Source organism: Sorex araneus, chromosome 6 (assembly GCF_027595985.1).
Source record: "Sorex araneus isolate mSorAra2 chromosome 6, mSorAra2.pri, whole genome shotgun sequence".
Lineage (NCBI taxonomy): Eukaryota > Metazoa > Chordata > Mammalia > Eulipotyphla > Soricidae > Sorex > Sorex araneus.
The window spans coordinates 55,590,804-55,615,130 of NC_073307.1; the positions used below are offsets into that span (position 1 = coordinate 55,590,804).

The following is a 24,327-nucleotide window of genomic DNA, read 5'->3' on the forward strand; positions in this document are numbered from 1 at the left end:
ACAGGGAGGGGCAGAGGGCCTGGGTGCGCAGGCGCAGGCTCGGCCCCGCTCTGCGGGCTGTGAGGCGAGGCGCGGAGTCCAGCCCAGAGCCGCGCGGCCGCTGGACATGCCTGACGCGCTTTGCTGAGGAGCGGCCAGCGGCGCGATGGAGCGGGCCAGGTCAGCCGCGCGGGGTAGCCCCGAAGTGGCCCCGCTGCTGGTGGCTCTCCGGGGTGGCCCGAACTTGGAGTCTCATCGCCTCCGAGTGGGATCGGGCCCCAACGTTCTTTGTTCTGGAGACCCCGGTGGGGGTTTGTGCGGGCGCCCTCCAGGGCCTCTTGGGGCCACTTTGTCCCTCCGCTGAGCTGACGGAGCCGGGAGCAACCGGGTGGTCCGCCGGGGTCGGTCGCCCGCGGTTGTGTGGCGGGGGAGTGGGGATCCGAGGGCGCGGAGGGGACAGCATGGGGACCTGGCGGCACTGGGCCTGTGGAGCTGTGGGACAGCTCGGCGACTGGGTGATGGCGACCCTGCCCTGAGGAGCTGCGGATCAGCGTGGGGACTGGGCAGCGCTGGCCCTGAGGAGGTGGTGGCGGCGCCATGACGGTTGGCGGGAGGGAGTGGTGGGGTGACCACGGTGCCAAATGGGGGATGCTGAGGAGATGTGGGGGTGCTGCACGCGGGTGGCCTGAGGGGTTCGGGTGAGGGGTTCGGGGTGAAGCTGAGGACCTGGAAAGGGCACCGAGGTGACCATCATGGTGTGGGGAGGGGTGAACACGAAGAGGGCTCGGTGGGACGAGCCCCAGGCGGGACGCGAACGGCCTTTGTTGGGTAGGGGGGAGTGGTGATAGGGCGGGGCTGGGCGGGGGGGGACGGGACTGAGTGGTGGGGCGACCCCCAACCCTGTGGTTACAGGAGGGGACGGTGGGCGATGCTGCCCCAGCCTTGTGGTCCAGAGGAGGGGAAAGAAAGGGAGGGGCGGTGGGGCGATCCCCTCCCTGCGGCAACAGGAGGAAGCGGTGACTGGGTGGGATAGAGCAGAGGGGGCGGTGGGCAACATGCCCAACCGTGCGTCAACTGAAGGGAGCGGTGACAGGGTGGGACAGGAGGGGTCGGTGGGCAACACCCCCAACCCTGGCGTGAGAGGAGAGATAGAGCAGGAGAGGGCAGTGGGGTTACCCCCAGCCCTGCGGTGAGAGGAGGGATAGAGCAGGAGGGGGCTATGGGGTGAGCCCCCAGCCCTGCGGTGAGAGGAGGGGTAGAGCGGGAGGGGCCATTGGGGTGAGTCCTCCCGCCCTGCGGTGAGAGGAGGGATAGCACGGGAGGGGTCGGTGGGGTGATCCCCCCCAGCCCTGCGGTGAGAGGAGGGATAGAGCAGGAGGGGGCTGTGGGGTGAGCCCCCAGCCCTGCGGTGAGAGGAGGGGTAGAGCGGGAGGGGTCGGTGGGGTGATCCCCCCAGCCCTGTGGTGAGAGGAGGGATAGAGCGGGAGGGGGCGGTGGGGCCACCATAGGGGTGGGACAGCCAAGAAAGGATAGGAAGGGGTGGTGGGGCAATACCCCCAGCCCTCTGGCTACAGGAGGGGTGGGATAGCCTAGGCAGGGTAGGAGGGGGCGGTGGGATAACCCCTCCCCCCACAGGGACCAGAGCGTCTGGCGACCTGTCAGATGACAGGAGGGGGCAGAGGAGCAGGGAACTGGCCAGACGAAGTGGTGGAGCAAATCAGTCCCCTTTGTCCGACTGGAGGGGGCCGGGTGGGAGGGGGCAGAGGCGTCCCACCTTGAATGATGGGAGGGGGCGGGACCTGTGGAGCTGGGATAGGAGGGGGCAGTGGGGTGAACCTCTTTGTCCAGCAGGAACGGACGGAGTGGGAGGGGGCGGTGGGATAGCACCCTCCCGCGCAACGGGAGGGACGGGAGGGGTGGAGCCCCTTTGTCGGGCAGTAGGGAACGGTGGGGTGAGCCCCGGTGCATGGAAGGGGGCGGGACCAGTGGCCAGGATAGGAGGGGGCAGTGGGGTGACCCGCCCGGGTGGGCGGAGCAGGTTGCGCTAAGAAGGGGCTAAGGGGCGGGGCCGGGCACTGCTCTAGCGGGGACTGGAGGGAGGGGAAGCTGGTGGTCGCCATGGAGGGACCGTCGCTTCACAGGAGGGTGTTGGTCAGGGGCGCTGCCCTAGCTGGTCAAGACAGGCCAGTGTGCCGACCACCCTTGGCGGTCGGAGTACCTGGTGCGCAGCGATCGGTCGCCGAGACCGCAGGGGTGACCATCGCGGCTGCGGTAAGAGTGGTGGGGCGACCGTCCGGGTGTTACGGGTAGTGCTCAGCGCTGCGAGGAGGGACAGCAAAGGGCTGGTGCTGCTGAGGGACTGCGGCAAGTGGCCAGTGCAGGGGTGGCAGGAGGGCCATCGCGGGGTGGAGTGGTGCTGTCTGCGGTTGGAACAAAAGACCAGAGAACTTCTGTTCTCCTTACTGGCAACCTGTGGCGGAGTCTGACGAGTTGGCGCTGGGAAGCCGCCGCCTCACCCCTGCACTAAAAGATGGCTGCGCAAATCTCCCCTGCGTGGCGGATTTTGATCTTTTTACTCCATTCTTGGGTGGTCCTGGTGTTAAACCTTGTGGGAAGGGAGTGGTGGAACGCTGAATTTGCATTCGCTTTGTGCAGCTGGTGTAGGACCTGTGCATTATCACCCAGGATCTTTCTCTTCTATTGTTTTTACCAATTATTTTTTGTTCTTTTTTTTTTTTTCTGATTTGTGAGTCATGGTAGCCGTGGTAGGACCTGGATTGAACCCCAGGGAGCCTTCATGCGAAACTTGAACTTCAATCCTTTAAACCGTCTTTTTATTTTATCCAAGATTAGGGTTTATGAAGGTGGGCTTTGGGGGTCCTATGCTGATTCCTGGTCATTGTGTGACTCCCCAAAGATGGCTGCCACTGCAGATGTTCTGTCTTGCGCAGGCGCAACAGGGTGGGGGGCGACAGTCCCCCTTCACTCAGTGCCGCAGTGGGGGAGGGGTTGTCCGCAGTGTGCCTGGTGGAAATTTCAGCACCACCCTTTCAACATTGGTGCAGTGCAGAGGTGAGGAGGCAATCTTGATGGCATAACTGCCCCTCCCCAAAGTGCCTTCAGCGGGTAAGAATGTGGCAGGGATTACTTTACATCTGTTCCACTGGGAGGGGGATAGCAGGGGAAGGTCTTTGGCAGATTCTATCTGCTGTTGCTAGATGCCACTCCCTTCACCTGCTGCAGTGGGGGAAGGAGGAGGTAGGACAAGTGTTTGCTCAGATCCTGCCTTGCCAGCTGTCCCCACCCTGCCATGCGGTAATTGAAGCGGGGAGGGAAATAAGACCAGGCATTTGTACTTTCTGTGCCTAGAATGACAGCCGCAATATGCACCTGTTTTTCTGTTGTAGATTGGGGGATGAAGGAAGGGGGAGGCCAAGTAAGGTATTTGGCCATTGAAGTATCCTTTGAGGTAGCCTCCATAATATATGCAGAGCAGATCTATCCTACAGCTCAAGGGAAAGTCACAGATTTTCATTTTTGTCTATTCTGTTGCCACTCTTTTGTGTTCTGAGCATTTTAATTGATTTCTATATACAGTGGAGATTTATTAACTATTTAGACAGTGCCACTCCTACAGCCTTGGTCTCCATTTCTCAGCTTTGATAAACCTAAAACTGTATTACTCTAAAGAGTCTTCCCATTTTCACTCTCTGGATATCCTATCGTGGGATAGAAGAGAAAGCACCTCTGTAGAGATGATTTCCTTAAAACATGTGATCAGGATTGATATTGGACATCTAAGAGCTTTGAGTTGTAAACTGTTTACTAAAGAACAAGAGTGAATCAGAAAAGTGGAGTAAATCTGCTAGAGGGTACACTTTGTACACCAGGGAAATCTTGTCATTTGTTGGATTTTTAATGCTTTTAATTTTTGTGGGGTGGTGGAGATTGAGGCTCAAACTCAGGCTCTCATACATTCAAGTCTTGATCACTGCACTGTATCCCAGGTCCTTAATTGAAATTTTAACTTGATATGTTTTATTATTTTTAAAAATTGGAGTTAATATAAAATTTCATTCATGATAATAGGCCATGTAACTCCCTGCATTTCATCAAGCTGAATTTTGGGGGAAGATTTTAATGATTTTATCTTTACAGGGTTTTGATGTGTTAGCATATTCTCTTTAAATCCAGCATTATTGATATTGTTTGCTAAATTTAAATGTAGTTAAGGAAAAGGTAAATCCAGGAAGTATGCTTGGCTTTGTTCTCAAATTGCTTTTTCTCATATAGTTTGAAAAATAACAAGTGTCTGGAATTTTGTGATACATATTATGTATGTATTTTTTTGCTTGCACATTGGTTGCTTTAAATATTGATGTTTTAGAAAAATAATGATAATTAGACTCTGGAAGATAAACATGTTTTATAGTGGTCCGCCATTTTGTGGTCTTTCATCAGGTTCAAGATCACACAATATGGCAGATCGATGTGGTCATGAATATATGAATTTCAAGGTTTCTGTCCTACCTAGTATGTGCTTGGGTTAGTATCTGGTATTTAAAATGGGGAAAGTTGATGAGGTTTAAAGCAAGGAAATTATCTTTTGTGTTGCTTTTCAAGCAAGGTGCTCTGAGGTTTGAATTTATTAAAAATTTATTTTGTATCATTGTGGTTTCTTTAATCTGTCCAATGTTTCATTGATGAAATAGTTTCTCCATATGGTTTTTTAATATCTCTTGACTTTTTCCACTTTATTACTATGCTTATATTTTTCTTTTAAATTTCACATTTATGATGTCAAATTAACCTTATTTTGACACTGCATCTGCTACTTAGCTATCTTTAGGATGAATCCATTAAATGAGCATGATATGAATATTGTGTCAATATTATAGGAACAGAGAAGTTTTTACCTCTATTTCTTTATCACTGGTTCTTTTGTGGTCCAGATCCAGGAAGCTTGATTTGTTGATGGATAAAGCGTCTCTTTAATAAAGGGCATGAGAATTATTTCTTTTTCCTTCCTGAAAGTTAACTGGCCCAGAATTCTCCCCCAACATCTCCCTTTAGCACCTTGGTTTACAAAGTTGTTCATTATTATTTGTTACAGGTATTCAATATTACAATACCAATCTCACCACTACTCTCACCTTCCCTCCACCATTATGTCCATTTTCCCAACCACCCCTCAAGCCTGCCCCCATAGCAAGCCCACAATAATTTATTTTATATTTCTTGTTAACACTAACTGGCTACTGGGATGATCAAAAATATTTTAGTAAAAACGTTGTGGAAATTTATTGTATCTCATCATGGGGCCATAAGTCCTTGTCTGAGGGTTTACCAGACTTTTGCTACAAGTTAAACAGACTTTTAAAAAAAAATTATTGAATCACTGTAAGATTGTTACAAGCTTTCATGTTTGGGTTACAATCATACAATGATCAAACACCCATCCCTCCAGCAGTGCACATTTCCCACCACCAATATCCCTGATATGCCCCCCCTTTCCCACCCTCCTACTGTTTCCATGGCAGACAATATTCCCTATAATCTCTCTACTTTGTGACATTATGGTTTACAATACAGATACTGAGAAGTTATCATGTTTGGTCCATTATCTACTTTCAGCACACATCTCCCATCCTGACCGATTCCTTCATCCATCATTTTCTTAGTGATCCCTTCTCTATTCCATCTGTCTTCTCCCCTCTGTTCATTAAGCAGGCTTCCAGCTATGGGGCAATCTCCTGGCCCTTGTATCTACTGTCCTTGGGTGTCAGCCTCATGTTAAAACAGAATTCTTAATGTGGAGTTTATGCCCAGTTCAATCAGTGTAATCAATAACTGAATAAATAGCAGTATTCCTACATTATAAAAGAACAAACAAAGAAAAAACATAGACTTCTTTTTTGATGAGAAACTCAAACCAAAGATTATTTAGAGGAATTTGATTTTATGTTTGTGGTATGATCTACAGACATGCATGTTTTTGTTTTTTTATTTGAGTTACCAGTGTAAAAAATTTTACTTCAGAGTGACATATATATATGTACATATGTGCATATATATATTGGCCACACCCATCAATGCTCAGGGCTTATTCTGGCTGTGCTCTCAGTAACGGCTACTGACAGGGCTCAGGGGATTGAACCCATGTTGGACACGTGCACGGCAAGTGCCCTACTTGCTCTCTGGGCCCCATATTAAATATTTTCATAGGAATTAAGCAGTCAGAAAAATTTAATATACATCACTTCATTCACTTTAATATATTAACAAATTTCAATGCATGTTATTTTAAAACAAGAGTTTTTAATTTTTTGTTTAATTTTGTGAGATTTTTGTGCTGGGTGATGTTAAGGAAGATGTAATTGCACATTATGTGTATTAGGTTTCTACATTTAATCTTAAATACTTAAAAACAAAACTCATTGAACGCACTTAAAATAAGTAGATTTAAATCTGAGCATACTTTTATTGTACTCTCGCTTTTCTGAGTTGAACTAATTTTATACTGAACAATTGTTAGGGTGGGATGATAAAATTATTATTATTTTGTGGTGTTGGGAATCAAACCCCCAGAGTCTTATGTGTTAGCAAGGGTTCTACAATTGAGCCATATGTCCAGCCCCCAAACAAATTATTTTGTTTTTGCTTTTGAACTATACCCAGCACTGCTCAGGACTTACTTTTTGCTCTTCAATTATGGATCACTCCTTGTAGACTCAGGGAAAACATGGGAGACTGGAGCAATAGCACAGCAGGTAGTGTGTTTGCCTTGCACGCAATGACCCGGGTTCGATTCCTATCAACCCATATGGTCCCCCAGTACTGCCAGCAGTAATTCCTGAGTGCAGAGCCAGGAGCAACCCCTGTGCATCGCTGGGTGTGACCCCCAAAAAAGCAAAAAACAAAAAAAAAAGAAAACATGGGGTGCCTGGGATCATCTATCTGCAAGGCAAACTTACTACCTGCTGTGCATTTGCTCTGCCCTCACCCCATTTTTAATGCAATATTTCCATTTATGCTATTGGGTTAATCTTGATTGTGGTATGAAACAGTATAGGTCTCTGATTAGCTCATTATCTTAAACTAGTATCATTTTATGTCAATATATTTGTCAAACTACCATTACGTCTTTCAGTGATTCAATATATTCTTTTATGGCTAAAAGGTGTTCATTTATGTGGATATGTCATGCCTCATTTCACTTTTGATGCATTACTTATTAATGTCCCATTATGACTTACATTATCAATATAGCCAGGATCACTCATGCATAGGTTTGTGTTTTTAAAATACCAATCTAACAAAGCATTGCTGGATCAAATAATATATGGCTAACTTTCTTAGGAAGTACCAGAGTCTGTATTGTTTACATTCGTCATTGTAGTTATTTCATACCTAACTATATTACTAAGGTGTGAAGCGTGGTATTTGGGGTTTTGATTTTCACTCTCATAATAGTAGCATAAAAAAGATCTTTTTTGTGGACTAAACATTTATATATCTTTGCAAAGCAATCTTTTCAAATTATTTACCCATTTTAAAATAAGTCTTTGCCTTTTTATCATGGGATTATATGTAGTTCCCCTAGTTAATATGAAATTATGGAATTTCATTTTTCTATTTCAAACACTCTTAAAAGTGTCCTTTGAAAACATGCCACTTGGTGGGGGTTGGGGATAAGAAAAGGAGGGGGCTACGTCTGTGGTGGAGACACACACACACACACACACACACACACAGCCCCTCTCCTAAAAGCAAAATGGTAGATGGGAAGCAAATGGGGATTAGGGGGCATTGGTGGAGGGAAGTGAACACTAGTGAAGCAATAGTTATTGAAACATTGAATGTCTGTAACCCAATCATGAATTACTATGTAATTTAATTGTAATTAAATATTTTTTTTCAGGTACATCCTATTTGTTTTCAGTTCGTTGGAATTAAATTGCTATTTCTTCAGGGCATGCATATGTATAAGTAGTATACTGGTATATGTGTATGTATATAGCTATCACTAAATTTTAATATGTAAATGTGAATATTAGAAATTTTTAATTTTGCTTATTTTTGTAGTGTTTTCCCCCCAATTTTTTTTCTTTAAAGGTAGAGAGGTGGTTTTTTTTTTTTGATGGGCAACCACATCCAGTGGTGCACATTTCTTTTTTTTGAAATATAAAAATGAAATGTTGTAGGGGCTGGAGAGATAGCACAGCGGGTAGGGCGTTTGCCTTGCACGCGGCCGACCCGGGTTCAAATCCCAGCATCCCATATGGTCCCCTGAGCACGGCCAGGGGTAATTCCTGAGTGCAAAGCCAGGAGTAACCACTGTGCATCGCCAGGTGTGACCCAAAAAGCAAAAAGAAAAAAAAAAATGAAATGTTGTAATATATTAACTAATGGAACTGAATGCATCACCCTCTGTACTGTCTGTATAATATTTGAGAAATTTGTTTTAGGATAGATCTTAACTACGAGAGTCAAAAAAATTTCAACATTTAAATTTGTTTAAATTAGATTGTGAACACCTTATTAAATTTTATACTGTTAACAAGTGGTTAATTAATAAATTCATGGTCATATAAAGGAAATTCACTTCTGTTTCAGGGACCGCTTACACCTGAGACGGACTACAGAACAGCACGTACCAGAGGTGGAAGTCCAGGTCAAACGTAGGAGGACAGCCTCTCTGAGCAATCAAGAGTGAGTTCAGTCTGGGAAATTGGAAGTGTTATAAAGTGAGGAGTTTGAAATTAGTGAATTAAACATATTAAAATTAGTGAATTAGCATATTAAAGAAACAAATCTAGTTAAAAAAAAGCAAACCATCTTTAATTGTGTTATTCTAGTCTGACACAACTTTATAAAATGTAGTAAAATATTTGCTTCCCCATATCCCCACATACGTAAGCAGGTTTGTCTTTATAAAATTTTGTGTCCATCACATTTATTTTTATTAATGATAAACTTTATTATCAACATATTTTATTGTTGCTTTGTTACTAAGTCCCCTGATGGCTTGCAAAATGTTCAGTCATTGAAAATATGTTCATTTATGCTTTTAGGCTTACTTAATGTTTAATGTTTTTTTAAAAATTTCTGTATTAATTCAGTTAATTTTTTTCTGTCTTTTCAGTCTTTATTTGTGCATGCACTCACAAACACAGTGGAAGAGAGGCATGGTTACAACTGTTTTTGTACATGGGATTCATTTTTCCCAGAACAATATGCCTTGGGGATCTTTCCATGTCAATACATACAAACCTTTTACAAAGGGGAAAATGGGTTATGTAATAACATAATAATATTTATCATAAACATGCTGATGGATATTTGGGTTGATAGCATTTATTAGCTATTATAAATGATGAAGGTAAGTTCAGTATCTTCTTTTTTTTTTTTTTTGCGTTTTGGGTCACACCCAGCAATGCTCAGGGGTTACTCCTGGCTTTGCACTCAGGAATTGCTCCTGGCAGTGCTTGGGGGACCATATGGGATGCCGGGGATCGAACCCGGGTCGGCCGCATGCAAGGCAAACGCCCTACCCGCTGTGCTATCGCTCCGGCCCCAAGTTCAGTATCTTAAACTAGCTCTTAATATTAAAGTTAAAGCTCTTGGGACCAGAGCAGATACAGATATAGCAGATACAGAGCAGATATAGCAGTGCAACAGATAGGGCATTTGCCTGGCACATGGCCAACTGGGTTCCATTTCCAGCATCCCCGATGGTCCCCCAGGCACCACCAGGAGTAATTCCTGAGTGCAGAGCCAAGAGTAACCCCTGAGCATCTACCAAGAGTAACCCAAAAAGGAAAAAAAAGTTAAAGTTCTTTTTTTTTTTTTTGCCTTTTGAGTCACACCCGGCAATGCACAGGGGTTACTCCTGGTTCATGTACTCAGGAATTACTCCTGGCAGTGTTTGGGGGAACCACATGGGATGCTGGAATTCGAACCCGGGTCAGCCGTGTGCAAGGCAAACGCCCTACCTGCTGTGTTATTGCTCCAGCCCCCAAAGTTAAAGTTCTTAACATTTATTTTATAATTTTTGTTCTGGGGAGGCGCAGAAGGCACACCTGGCAGTGCTCAGGGGTTATTCCTGGCTCTACACTCACGAATCACTTCTAGTAGTGCCTGGGGGATCATATGGGATGCTGGGGATCAAACCCAGCTTGACTGCATGTAAGGCAAATGCCCTATGCAGTACCATTGTTCCAGCTTCCATCATAAAGTTTATTTTAATTAGTGGATGGCATTTTATTTGTTTAATATGTATAAAATTATAATAGTTTGTGTATTTAAAATTACTTATGGCTAAAGATTTTCCAATATTTTCCTGTTTAGTGTTACCTTTTCTTTAAATGATTTTTTTTGTGTGTGTGGGGTGCTATACCTGGAAATGCTCAGAGGTTACTCCTGGCCCAACCAGTTTTCAAGAGTTTGCTATAGATTGCCCCCCTCACATTTAAGAAAATCACCATACTTACTATTAGTAAAAGTTCAAATTGGGCTGAAACCAACTTTGAATACATGATACCTTTTCATTGCATCAGCATTGTAACTAGTTGACCAGGAAGTAAACTGGAACTATAAGTGTCTAATATTTTTATTAGGATTTCATTACTTACTGATTGGGACATTGGCCACTTGGTAGAACTAAGTGTCTCAAATGTCCAGTACTTAGGGAGTCAGGCTCAAAATTCCTATTTCTAAATCCTATGTTTGGTTTTTATGACTGGTTGTCTAAAGGGCTCCCTAATCTTGGATTCCATTGTTAGCATTAACTCTCATGTGATTTCAGGGGGCCCATCGGGAGTAACAAAGATACTTTATCACTTAAATTCAAGGCCTTAGGAACCATAAAAAAATCTCAGAAACCATAGGTAAAAATCAAGACCAATTATGTAATATATGGTAGTATATTTAAAATGTTATTAAAAACTATAGAAAAAAGTGGAAAACTTTGGATTGGGAAGATAACCCAAAGGAATAGTGTTCATGCTTTGCATACGGGAAGCCTGAGATTCTACACTCCACACTACATGGTCCTCCAGCACTGCTTAGAGTGACGTGAAAATAGCACACTTGGAATAGCCCCTGGGCATCATGGTTTGTGCTCTTCCACCAAAAGAAATAAATGGGAAATTCAGAGTCCCTTTTATTGGGGAAGGGAGTTTGGGTCAGACCTGGAAGTGTTCAGGTCTTATTACTCCTGGTTCTGCACTCAGGGATCACTATTGACTGGGCTCGAGGGACCAAGTGGGATGCTGGAGATTGAACCCAGGCTTGCTGCTTGCAAGTCAATCACCTCTGCTGTACTATTGCTCTAACCCTGTCAGTCTCCTTTCCAAATCCAACTGTTCAATAATTTACATGTGATTATATTCAGATTTCTAATCCAATAATGTATTATGAGCAGTTTCCTCTGAAAATTTTCTGTTTATTGATGGATGATCAGATTATGGAGGGTCTGAGAGCTTAATTAATATTTTGTTCCAGAAGTACTTTGTTTTAGGTAGGGACTTTTCACAGCAAAAGAGCATAGATAACGTTACTGTCTAAATTGGCATATGTCACTATGATCCTTGTTCTGGGGTATTGTTTCCAGATACATTATTAGAAAATAGGCAAATAAGGGGCTGATGGCATTTAAGTTCCTCAATAGTTATCTAAAGTAGGTAAGTAAGTATAGAAACTCTTGAATGCCCTATTCCTGTTTTATAGTTTCTTCATAGATAATGACATGCATAGACTAAATTAGGATTTTTAAAAATACAAGGTGTCTGTTGTTTATTCCATATTCTTATTTATGTAAACAAATGCATTATTCTTTATGTTGTGCTTTTAACACAGGTGTCAGCTGTACCCAAGGCGATCTCAACAGCAACAAGTACCTGTGGTGGATTTCCAAGCAGAACTGAGACAGGCATTCTTAGCTGAGACACCAAGAGGTGGTTAAAGCATTGTTGGAACATCAAGGTAGCTGATTCCAAGTGAAAAGTCAGGTTAGATCTGATACAATTATAAGCAGGAATAATAAAATAATAGGGTGTTTAAAAGTCAATAATTTGGGAAACAATTATTCTTAAAAGCTTCATATAAGATTGTGGCAAGATTTTAAAAAAGTAAAAACAGGACTGTTATGCTCTGTCCATACCGTATATTTATCATGTTTCTATACCAGTTTCCTTTCATTTGGCATTTTTCTTTTTAGGTAGCTTTATGAACATTTTGTTGATTCTTTTTTTTCAAACTACCATCATATTACAACATTTCTCACCTTTTCTCTGGGTATTTTGAGTAACATTTCAGTGAATCACTTTGAGTAAAGCATTATATAAATTCTTCAGGTATGCAGGTGCGAAAGTAAATTGAATGTAGGTACGTAAAAGGCACATTTTCCAAATTGCTTCATGAAATATATTGCCTTAATGCCTTCAAAAAATTGCCAAATTTTATCCTCTTCAACATTGACCATTTTAAATATATGCTATTTGTATCTATTGAATTATAAATACATATCACATCTAATAGTCAATAAGACAAAATATCTTAAAAAATCAGTTGATAATATAATAAAGGTAATATTCATGATTTATTCAGTGTGATACAGATTTAAGTTTTTTTCGGTATACGGTACCGAATATACGGTATTTAAGTTTTTTTCTTACATTAAAAAAATAATTGAATCACCATGAGTTACACAGCTACAAAGTTGTTTATGATTGAGTTTCAATCATAAAATGTTCCAACACCTGTAACTTCGCCAGTGCACATTTCCTGCCACCAAACTTACTAAATTTTAAGAAAAAAAGCTGTTAAGTTGATTTTGGTTTTGTTTTCCCTTTGTGACTTTAATGAGGTATAATTGAATTATTAGTTTTAAGTATACAATATAATGATACTTCTGAATATTGAGAAATGATCATCAGAAGTGTAGTTGACATGTATCATCATACATGGCTTTTTCCCTTCTGATAAGAACAGTTAAGACCATCTTAGCAACTTTCAAGTATGTAATAGTTTTAATTACTATAGCTGTCATGCTCTACATTTACCCCTTTGCTATATTTATTTTTTAACTTGAATTTTTTTTTGCCAAGGTTCACACTTGGCAGTTCACAGGGGTTATTCCTGGTTCTGCACTCAGGAATTACTCCTGGTGGTGCTAGGGCTACTGGGGATTTGGACTTGGGTGAGCTGTGTGGTGCTACAAGCATCCTCTCTGCTTTACTATCACTCCACTCCCTACCTGGAAGTTTTTATATTTTGACTCATTCTATCCATTTCATCTACCCTTTGCCTCTAGCAAACACCAGTCTATTCCCTCTGTGAACTTTTTGGTTAAGATTCCGTATTGAAGTGAGATCATACAGTATTTTTCTCTCTGATTTATTTCCTTTGCTCTAAAAGTCTATCCATAATGTTATAAATGTCAAGATTTGGGAGTCAGAGATAGTACAGTGGGTAGGGTGTTTGCCTTGCATAAAGATGTTGTGGGTTTGATTCCCAGAACCCCATATGGCCACCTGAGCACTGACAGGAGTGTCCCAGCTTACAGAATCAGGAATATGCCCTGACTATCTGTGTGGCCAAAAAACAAAAACAATAATGTTGTATATACAATACCACTTGATTATTTTCCATAGTTCATAAATATTGGGAGAAATACCTTTTGTGATTGTAAAAAATTAGGTTAGAATACCGATACCATCTATCAAGAATTTAACATATATATTTTGTAATGATTAGAAAGAGAAAGTATGTAATGAGTTTTGTTTAAAACCATTTTTTCATTTTGGGTTTTGTGGTCACACCTCACAGTGCCTAGGACTTCTGATTCTGTACTAATTCTGATCATGGTGAATCAGTTCCTGGCAGTGCTCTGAAGACCGTCTGCAGAGCTAGAGACCTAACCAGGGTTTTCTGCATCTCTGCTATAAGTTTTCTTTGTTTTTGAAGTATAGTTGCTCAACTGTTGCTCAAATTAATTGGGCATCCTTATTATGGTCAGTGGTTTAAATATTTTTTGGTTTTAGGGTCACAACCTAAAGCAGTGATCATGGCTTACTCCTGGCCCTGATCAGAGGTCAGATGCCTGGCAATGCCAGGGGATCATATCAAGTACCAGGAATCAAACTGGGGTATGCCACATGCAAGACAAGTCACTTAACCCCTGTACTATCTCAACCCCAACTTTTAAAAAACTTTAATTTGTTTATTTTATTTATTGCCATTTGGGTCACGCATGGTTATACTCAGGGCTTACTCTTGGCTCTGCATGCAAAGATACTCCTGGCAGGTTTAGGGGACCAGATGTGATGCCAGGGATTTACCCTGGAGATGCCTGCTTGCAAATTAAATTCCTTCCCCTTTGTGTTATCTCAAAAGCCCTGGTTCTAGTTTTAAAGTAGAAAAAAATTATTCTGAGGAAAATACTCCCCTGTTTACTTTTTTTCTTTTTGCTTTTCATGTCCTTTCAGTAGTAGTCAGGGAGGTTACCCAGCTTTGTGTTTGGGGTCAAAACCTGAGTTCCTACATGAATAGCATGTGCCCTTTGAGCATCGCCCTAATCCTGTACCAAACATTTGTAAGTTACTGCCTTGATTTTGCTGTAAGACAGTGGAAACAAAAATCATCATCTCCTGCTATTCCATAGTGTAAGGGAGATTTTATTTATTGGTGTGTGTTGGGGGACATACCTGGTGGTGCTTAGGGCTTACTTACCCCTGGCTCTTGTGCTCAGGGATCATCACACCTGGAAAGATTAGGCAACCATATGAGGTGCCAGGAATTAAATCTGGGTAGGCCTCATGCAGTGCAGGTGCCCTAAACACTATCCTATATTTCCAGCCTATGTAAGGTAAATTTTCAATGAGAAAGGGTGCACAATTGATTGTATGTTTTAAAAAAGGAATATTAATTTTTGATTGAAGTCATATACTTTTGTAAGTTCTTAGGCATTAACTCATACATTGTAATCTACAAAGAAAACCACTGAAAATTAGAAAATTAGATAATCAAAATGTTTTATTATTGTTCTAAGTGCTAGTTTTATCTAAATAGTGCTAGTAAATGTAATTATTTTTAGGTTAGAATAAAAAATTATGAATCACTTTTTATTAAGGGGTAAGTTTTAAAACTTTTAGCACCACATTCCCTTTGATTATTAAAAGCCTAAGCATCTCAGTAGTAGTCAAGAAAATTGAAAAACAAATACATGTATAACAACTTAGAAATAATGTACAGCTGAAATTGTCCCATTTACTTTTCTAAAACAGAGTTAGTTGGAAGATGCTATTGAATTTTAATTTTTGTTTATTCCACCTAAATGTATATCATTTCCTCAATGTGTTATATAGTTCTCATCATTTATAATGAATAAATAATGATCCACTCATGATTTACTTTTTTCTTGTACCTGTGTATTTTTTCTACCCTTCTGTTATGAATTTTATGTTTTCAGTATTTAATTTTATTGATGAATATTAGGATACATTTGTGGGCTACAAGATATAAATCTTTGACTCCTAAATGATACACTGCATTTTAATGGCACCAGAAGAAGTGTTGGTCACTATAAAGAATTGCTAATTCTTTGTTTCTTAATACTACCTTTGTTTTTGTTTAGTTTGTAATAAAGATTTTAAAGGTAGGATTTTTTCTTAAAGTCTTGATGGCAATCATTTAGTGGATAAATATTTTTCATTTATATTTTCTTTTAACTGTACATTTTCTCAAAGGTATGCTATTTACCATGTTTAAATGAAAACTTTTATCGTTCTCATCCTGAGTTGTTTTATGTGCCCTGACCAAGTTTGACAAACTTACAGTTTTTTCCTTAGATTTCTCTAATTCATTTGAAAATCTGTACATTATAAAAGAAATCTTATGATTCTGTGAAAATTTTAGGATGTTTCAGTAGGGACTTGGTTTTATTTATTTGCTTTTAAAACATTTGATGTAAAATTAATCTTGACTGCTAGTTCATCAGTGCAATATTATGTCTATTCTTGTTTTTTTTCTTGAAATATTTTGTTGTCTTTTACTATAGAGCTAAATTTTGTCATTCTGTAACATAATAGCTGTATGTACCATTCCCCCCCATATGTACCATTTTAAGGGTTTATGATTATAGTGTGGTAAAATAAAGGGTGGATGAGCTTCTATCCTGCAGAGCTTTAGCACTGAGCTATACCAAACTATACCAAGAGAATGCATCCTAAGGTATACAATCTGTTGTTTCTTTTTTTTGTTAGTTTTTGGATCACACCCAGAGCTGCTCAGGGACTCAGTGGCTTTCTTCTGGTTCTGCCCTTAGGAAACACACCTGGATTTGGCACAGGGGACCCTATGGGTTATCTGGAGTTGAACCTGGCAAGCACCCTGCTCACTGTACTATTATACCAGGCCCTATATTGTCCCTTTTTTGAACTCTTTTACTTATATAGATATTTTCTATTTCTTTTATATATAAATCATAATATAAGATAGTATCACTGTATCACTGTCATCCCGTTGTTCATCGATTTACCCAAGCGGGCACCAGTAATATCTCCATTTGTCCAGCCCTGAGATTTTAACAGCCTCTCCTTACTTGTTTTTCCCAATGATTGGAGGCTCTTTTCAGGGCCAGGGGAATGAGACCTGTTATTGTTGGTGTATTTAGCATATTGAACACACCACGGGGTTCTTGCCAGGCTCTTCTTCTGTGATTCCATGGAGATACGACCACAAAATGTGCTGCTGACAGACAACTCAAAGGACTCTGGGCCTGCCTTGCTGTGTGAGGTTACAGACTTGGGTCTTTGATACCACATGCCTCTTCAGCACCTGGCAGCCCCTTGCAGCTCGGGGATCAGGAGGCACTGCATCACCAGGGCCACCCACTGGTTGGCAGAGCATCTCTGGGGCACCAACCGTGCTGAGCAGTGATTGGAAAGCATCAGTCAGCTGAGGAATCCAACATGTAATATATTCAGTAAAATCCCGGAGTCTGCATATACATGTACACATGTGGGTGGGGGGGGGTGGAGGGGTGGGGGGGTAGAGAGAGGTTGAGATGAAGAGAGAAAGCATTTTTTATTTTTGTTTATGTTTTGCTTTTTGGGTCACACCCCAAAATGCCCAGGGTTTACTCCTGACTCTGTGCTCAGGAATTATCCTGGCAGTGCTCAAGGAACCATATGGGATGCCAGAGAATTGAACCCAGGTCATCCACTTGCAAGATAAATACCCTCCCCACTGTACTATCGCTTCTCCCCCAGAGAAAGCATTCTATAATATAATATAGTAAAATCATAAAACAATGTGAAAAATATACAATATAATAGAAAAATATAGAATATAATAATTTACATTAATATAGTATGACATCTAATTATAATATATGCTAATAAGATTTAACCATATGTATGTGTTTATGGCATATTGTGTTTAATTTTATATATTATATTTCTCTATTTTATGATATATATTTATCTAATTTAATTAATCAGTTTGTGTTATAGACGGGCTGGAGTGATAGCACAGCAGTAGGGCATTCATGCAGCCGACCCGTGTTTGATTCCTCTGCCCCTCTCAGAGAGCCCTGCAAGCTACCGAGAGTATCGCGCCCGCACAGCAGAGCCTGGCAAGCTACCCGTGGCGTATTGGATATGCCAAAAACAGTAACAATAAGTCTCACAATGAGAGACATTACTGGTGCCTGTTGGAACAAATCGATGAGCAACGGGATGACCGTGACAGTGACAGTGACAGTGTTATAGACATAGGACAGTGACTGATCTCTTTATTGTTTTATTGTTACCCACTATACAAGGAAATACTTGTATGGATTTATTTTTTACAGTTACAAAATTCATCAATTAGGCAGTCCTAATAGGTGTATGTTTACTGCAACAGTAAGTGGAATAGATGATTTGAAATGGTGGTAAAATGGGGAAATAATTGCTGTCAGTTCTTTTTTCATGTAAGACAAACAACTTGCCCAGTGTACGCTTTCATCCCTATTACCTCTGTTTTGTTTTATTGGATGGGGGGGCCCTCATCTGACTGTACTAAGGACTTACTCCTGGCTTTGTCTCAAGGGGACTATCAATTCCTGGTGCCAGGGATTATACCCAGGTCAGCTACATGCTAGGCAAAGCAGTTAGTTGTTATACTATTTGTTTTCATCCCTCATCGGTCATATGTTGAGTCTGTTGAGACTGGAATATGGTTCAGTTAATAGTTATTTTTTGTATCAATGGCAACACTAAAAGCTATCTAATGAATTTTATACATAATTATTATTGTGATAGATATTATTTGAAATCTCTGATTTTTCAGTTTAAAACAAAGTTCATATGAAGTCATAAGTTGAGTACATGTGGAAAGAGGAAAGATATTAAATTCAATTTTAACTTTTATCAGCATCTTAAGAGCAGTACATTGAATTTATGGACAGAATGTCTCAAAAACTGTGCAAAGGATGCATTGTAGTTGGCTTGTGGAAAACAAAAGTTGGGAGGTTTTGTGAGAAACCACAGGAATGTTTTAGAAAAACTTATACCATTCAGATTCTCTTAAAAGTGTTTTTTTGGGGGTCAGAGTTTAGCAGGCAGAGTGTTATATGTGGCAAACCCTAGTTCAATTGCCGACATTCAATACTTTTCCCTGAACCCCACCAGGATTGAGCTCTGAGCACAGACATGAGTAGTGCCAGGTATGCTGTAATAATTTAAAAATTGCATTTAGTGACTCAAGAGATAGTAAAGGATTAAGGCACTTGCCCTAACTTTGCCATAGCCCAGGTTTGATCCCCAGTATCTGTCAGTCCCCTGAGCACTACTAGAAGTGATTCTGAGCAGAGATCCAGAAGTAAGATTTGAGTACAGCTTTGTATTGATCAAAAAACAAAAAAAAAGTATTTTTGAAGGCAATTAAATGTAATTTTATTTTCTGCACCTTACTTACATTTACATTTCATACTATGTTCTCTTAATGTCAAAATTTCACCTGGCATACATAGTGTTTTAAAAACATTTTATGTTTTGATATTGCTATAGCTCATAGCCAATATTTAAGTGATCTCATGTCGATATTCTAAAATAACTCAAAATTTAATTAGTGGGGCCAGGGTGGTAATAGAGTAGTACTCAGAATTACTCCTGACGTGGCTTAGAGGAATCATAGGATGCCAGGGATCAAACTGGGTTGGCTGTGTGCTAGGCAAACACCCTAACCACTGTACTATCAACTCTGGCCATGAAATTATACCAGATTTAACTATATTTGATCACCATACTAAAAGAAACATTGAGGAAAGTGGTCACATTTTTAGAATGTATGATATTTGCCTCCTAAGTTGCTTATACCTAGATAAGCATTCAGTTATTTTATGTCTCCATTTGAAATAGTGTCTCATATATACAATTGTTCTTTTTTCCACTTTATTTAGATACCATGGTTTATAAAGTTGATTATGTTGATTTGTTACAGGCATTCAATATTCCAAACACCAGTTTTACCACCACTGTCATATACTTGCTTCTTAATGAAAAAAATTGCTTCATATTATTTTAAAAAGGCATCGTTGGGGGGGGTAAGGGGCATTGATTGAAAACTTTTAAGTGACTAGTCAACAAGAAAAAGTGATAGAACTGAATCAACACAGTAATTCAGATGGAGAAAATTATAGATAGTGAAATATTGAGTTGAGGTTACTTGTTATGAGTATGAGACCATAGGATGAGGCATTATCTTAAGTTTGATGAAGATAATTGTAACATTTTGGGAATTATGAATAAAGCCTTTTGAGCCATTTAAGCTTTTCATAAAATTATATTTTATTGGTTTTTACCATGTAAAATGTAGATAAGATGCTGAAAGTTTGAAATTTGACTTTGGTGGGTATTGGAGCATAGGGGGATATCTTATTATTATGCCTGTTATATTACTTTTCATGCAAAAGTGTCTGCCTGTTTTCAACATGGTAGATTGCAGTGCAGCTCGATCATGCTTTCCTCTGCAGGATCCATCTACTGTTTGAAGCTTCTGCCCAACTTGCATTGTTTATAGGAGAACCTGCATCATACCTTTATCTGTAGCCTTCCTTTAGGTTTTAAAGATCCTGAAGCTTTACTGTGGACATTGGATTGGTGGAACAGCAATCATGGTAAGATACTGTATATATGTGTGTGTGTGTATGTATATATAGATATATATATGTATATATATATATACGTATAAGTATATATAGTGGGAAGGAAGGTGGTCAGAATCTGCTGGGAGAACCAAAAGTACTGTTTTTCCAATACCACACATTTGAATATTCAGGGATGACTATACTAAGGCTCTGCACTCAGGAATCAGTCAATGGTTCGCTCAGACCATATGGGATGCTATGGGAACATGGGACAGTGGCATGCAAAGCAGGTACCCTGCCTACTGTATTATCTCTCTTGCTCTTTATTTTTGATTCTTAATATCATAAATAAGGAATCAGTCTATGTAGACGGTACAGAACAACAAATAACTTTTTGTTCAATGACTTTTCCTATTATAGAAGGATATTAAAATGGATGAATTTATTTCTGAGAATTGGGAAAAATTTTAGGTCTAACAATGGTCTGCTGTCTTTCAAAAGACCAACCAAGTATGTAATTGGAGATTAAATGTATGTGTACATATGTATACATTATTAAAATAATGAGCTTTATTACAATTAAAAATCCTCAAAGAAACTTGTTAGCGGAACAAAAAAACTGCAAGAAACATTGAGTATGAGATGGCTAATGGAAGTTTCACAGGCTATGGGGTAATTGAAAAATGGGGCAATACTAAATTAGTGCATACAGGGGTCAGATGATTAGGGAACCATGTAGTGCAGTGAAAAGACTTATATGTCATTCACATGCAAAGCAGTTGTAAAGATTTCTATGGATGTATGGATTTCCTAATAATTAGCTCAGTGTCTTGCAGGAAAGTAGTCCATAAGATCAAATATTTTATAGAAAAGTAAAGTTGGAAATTGAAATTGGAAATTGAAATTTTGGAAATGTGAGCAATTAGAATAATAGAACATTGAAGGGGATTTGGGGGCTATTTTGGATGTAAATTACAATTAGGACAATGGGAAACTGCAGGGAAGAATTCTGAAAAGTAGAGGGTTTTATAGAGGAGCTAAAAGTAATCTGAATAAATGAAAATGGAGGACGAGTGTACCAAAGGGAAATGGGTTGGATGTAGTCTAGAAATGAGGAAGATACACAAGAAAGTAACTTAGACTGATTCATATTTTCCTTTTTCAAGACTGTGGGAAAGAGTAGCAAGATGCTTCAGCATATTGACTATAGAATGAGATGTATCCTGCAGGATGGCCGAATCTTCATTGGCACTTTCAAGGCTTTTGACAAGCATATGAACTTGATCCTCTGTGATTGTGATGAGTTCAGAAAGATCAAGTAAGATAACTTTGGGTTTGGGTACTTGAAGGATAAGGGAATGCAGTTACCTGATAATAATAGCTGTTGAAGTTTGTTGTAGAGAGTAACTTAAGGAAGTGGGGATATATAATAAGACTGATATATTATGCTCTATCATCTTATGGCTCATCTCTAAGTCAGTTCTGTTTGATTCTTGTTAAATTAGGTTTGCTGTTCATAGGAGCTGACAGAGATGCTTAAGAAAATTTAAGACATTTTATTAAAACACCATGATTTACAAAGAAGGTATTACAAAAAACTGAATTCAGCTAGTTTATCAGAAATTAGTGTTGCTCTGAAGCTTCTAAAGCTTGTAATTTGGAAGGCTTTAATTATTGGAAACCTCAGGAAATAATGGAAAATAAATTTAATATGTTTGAAGTAATTCATTATTAATCATGCTATTATTTTAATCATGATAGTTAATTTCCCCCGATATCTAATATTTGTATAGAAAAATTACCTTCTTGCCTTTTCACTCATCCTGGTTTCCTCAGAGAATCACAAATTTTTAATTATCAGTGTTCACAGGTTTGTGTTTTTATCTGTTCACTAATTTTGTATTTCATTGAGTATATATAGATGAGCTCACCCAAAACTTGATTTTTCCTTATGTCCTATTTTATAAGGTTTTCTTCAGCTCCTTCTGTTTGGCAGCAAATAGCCTGCCAGGGATTGAATCCAGGTCAGGCACTTGCAAGGCAAAATGCCTTACCCATTGTACTGTATCTCCAGCCCTAATTTTGATATTTTGGCACCACCCTCTGTACTCCCTCGGTACTCAGAGTGGATCATCTGGTGCTGTAGATAGAACCTGGACCTTCTGCATTCAAATAATCTATCCCCCCTTTTGAATTATCTGGCTCAAAATTTTATATTTTTTTACACTTGAATAGTATTTACAAAACACATCTTTATTCAGTCATTTGAGATTTCTTCAGTTGCTTTTAGATTTTTAGCTATTATATGTAATATTGCAAAAAAGGGAAAAAGGAAGCAGGTACAATCTAGTGATAATATTTTCATAAACTTACAAAAGTTTAACAATTTATTTATGTTTTAGATACATAAATAAAATAATTTACTGAGACTAAGTCTGTGCATTGTGAACGGAATACCAAGTTATTTTGTGTTTATTTAAAAATAGAAAAATGTTATTTATAGGTTTATATCTGTAGCAGTAATATTTTTAGGGGGGGCTAACCTCTGGGCCATACCTGGAGGTGCTTAGGATTACTCCTAACTGTACTCAGAAATAACTACTGATGTGCTCAGGGACCTGGGATGCTGGAAATTAATCTGGTCAGACATGTATGTACAAGGCAAGTGCCCTACCCCCCTATGTACTGTCACTACAGCCCATCTCATGAATTTCTTTAAAAATAACATCTTTGATCCTCTGCTGTAACACATGGGCAGTCCTGACACATTGGGAGCTTTCTTTAGTAGGGCTCTACTGGACTGGCATTTTAGAAAGATCATGGGAACTGGTACATTTTGGCACTATACTTACATTCTCTTGATTTTTCTAAAGTATTTTATCAGTACTTGTGAAATCGCAGAACATTCATGGAAGCTTTGTGTGGGGAGCACACCCACCAAGCTGTCTTAGTGCTGAGGGGATCTCTTCTGGAAGGGATTAGAACCATCTGAGGTGCAGGGAATCAAACTCATGTCAGCTGGATGCATGGCCAGTGCAACTAAGACTGCATTCTCAATCTGATACTCTTCCTTTGAGGGGAGCAAACCCTGCAGTTTTCAGGGCACCACATAAGCAGCACTTGCGATTGAGTTGGGGTCAGCCACATACAAAGCACATACTTCTTATAATATCTCACAGGCCCCTCAGACAACTTTGCCTTAGACCTTTAAGGTACTAAGTACAAAGAATCTAAACTTGCTGTATGTTTCTCTGTTCCCATAATGATAATACTGTCTAGAAGTTGTTTTTGAGAGGAAAACTTATGTCCAACATTTTTTTCAGAGTTAGAAATAGAAAGGTTATTGGAAAATATAATGGAAGGAAAAGGCGAGGAACTAAGTATAGGAGTAGGTTCATTATGTCTAACTTATGCTGTACTATAAAATCTGTCTTCCTCAACAAATTTGAAAATGTCTCATTAAATATTGCTTGTGTTTCTCCTTTTATTTATTTGTAGTATACCTCCTGCATAGGAAGCTAGATCATTTCTTGAATGGTATATGCCTCAATGTAATATTTTTGTTAAATCCCACTTTTTTTTTTCTTTTTGGGTCACACCCAGCGATGCACAGGGGTTACTCCTGGCTTTTCACTCAGGAATTACTCCTGGCGGTGCTTGGGGGACCATATGGGATGCCGGGGATCAAACCTGGGTCGGCCTCGTGCAAGGCAAACGCCCTACCCGCTGTGCTATCGCTCCGGCCCCTAAATCCCACTTTTATTTATTTTATTTATTTATCTTTTGCTTTTTGGGTCACACCCGGCAATGCTCAGGGGTTATTCCTGGCTTTGCACTCAGGAAGTACTCCTCGAGGTGCTCGGGGCCCATGTGGGATTCTGGAAATCGATCCCAGGTGGCCGTGTACAAGGCAAATGCACTACACACTGTGCTATAGCTCCAGCCCCTAAATCCCACTTTGAAATGAGAATTATTTTCAAAAATGTTAATATATTTGTAAAGCATTGGATTACAGTTTCAGTTATGTTTTTATTTTATCATTAAATGATAACAGGATTTTATGTAAATGTTTTAAGTTGTACATTTGTCTCTAGTGTTTCTAGAATGACAATTTGTCAATTACTTATAGTAACTATGTGTCATAAGCTTTATGCATGTGTGATTTTTAGTTTCTGCTGCTTCAACTGAAGAAATTAGAATTAGGTATAATCTTT

The 24,327-nt window shown here is 40.0% G+C and overlaps 2 protein-coding genes across 5 annotated transcripts in view; both read left to right on the plus strand.

Annotated features, from left to right (window-relative positions):
• The window catches only part of SNURF (SNRPN upstream open reading frame), a 25,618-nt gene continuing 1,291 nt past the window's right edge, over positions 1-24,327 (plus strand). The window contains exons 1-5 of one of the 4 annotated variants that reach the window (XR_008630657.1): positions 1-159; positions 8,596-8,691; positions 11,839-11,990; positions 20,076-20,143; positions 21,280-21,431. Coding sequence is in view for 3 of the 4 variants with exons in the window: in XM_055141648.1 (XP_054997623.1) it covers positions 146-159; positions 8,596-8,691; positions 11,839-11,944 (216 nt within the window). In the remaining variant the exon portion in view is untranslated. Of the gene's footprint in view, positions 160-8,595; positions 8,692-11,838; positions 11,991-19,976; positions 20,144-21,279; positions 21,432-24,327 lie in introns of those variants that run through there. The other 3 variants (XM_055141648.1, XM_055141649.1, XM_004617559.2) reach the window with 3 other exon arrangements.
• The window catches only part of SNRPN (small nuclear ribonucleoprotein polypeptide N), an 18,906-nt gene continuing 6,480 nt past the window's right edge, over positions 11,902-24,327 (plus strand). The window contains exons 1-3 of the mRNA XM_004617560.2: positions 11,902-11,964; positions 20,076-20,143; positions 21,280-21,431. Of these exons, the coding sequence (XP_004617617.1) occupies positions 20,141-20,143; positions 21,280-21,431 (155 nt within the window). The 5' untranslated portion in view covers positions 11,902-11,964; positions 20,076-20,140. The remainder of the gene's footprint in view (positions 11,965-20,075; positions 20,144-21,279; positions 21,432-24,327) is intronic.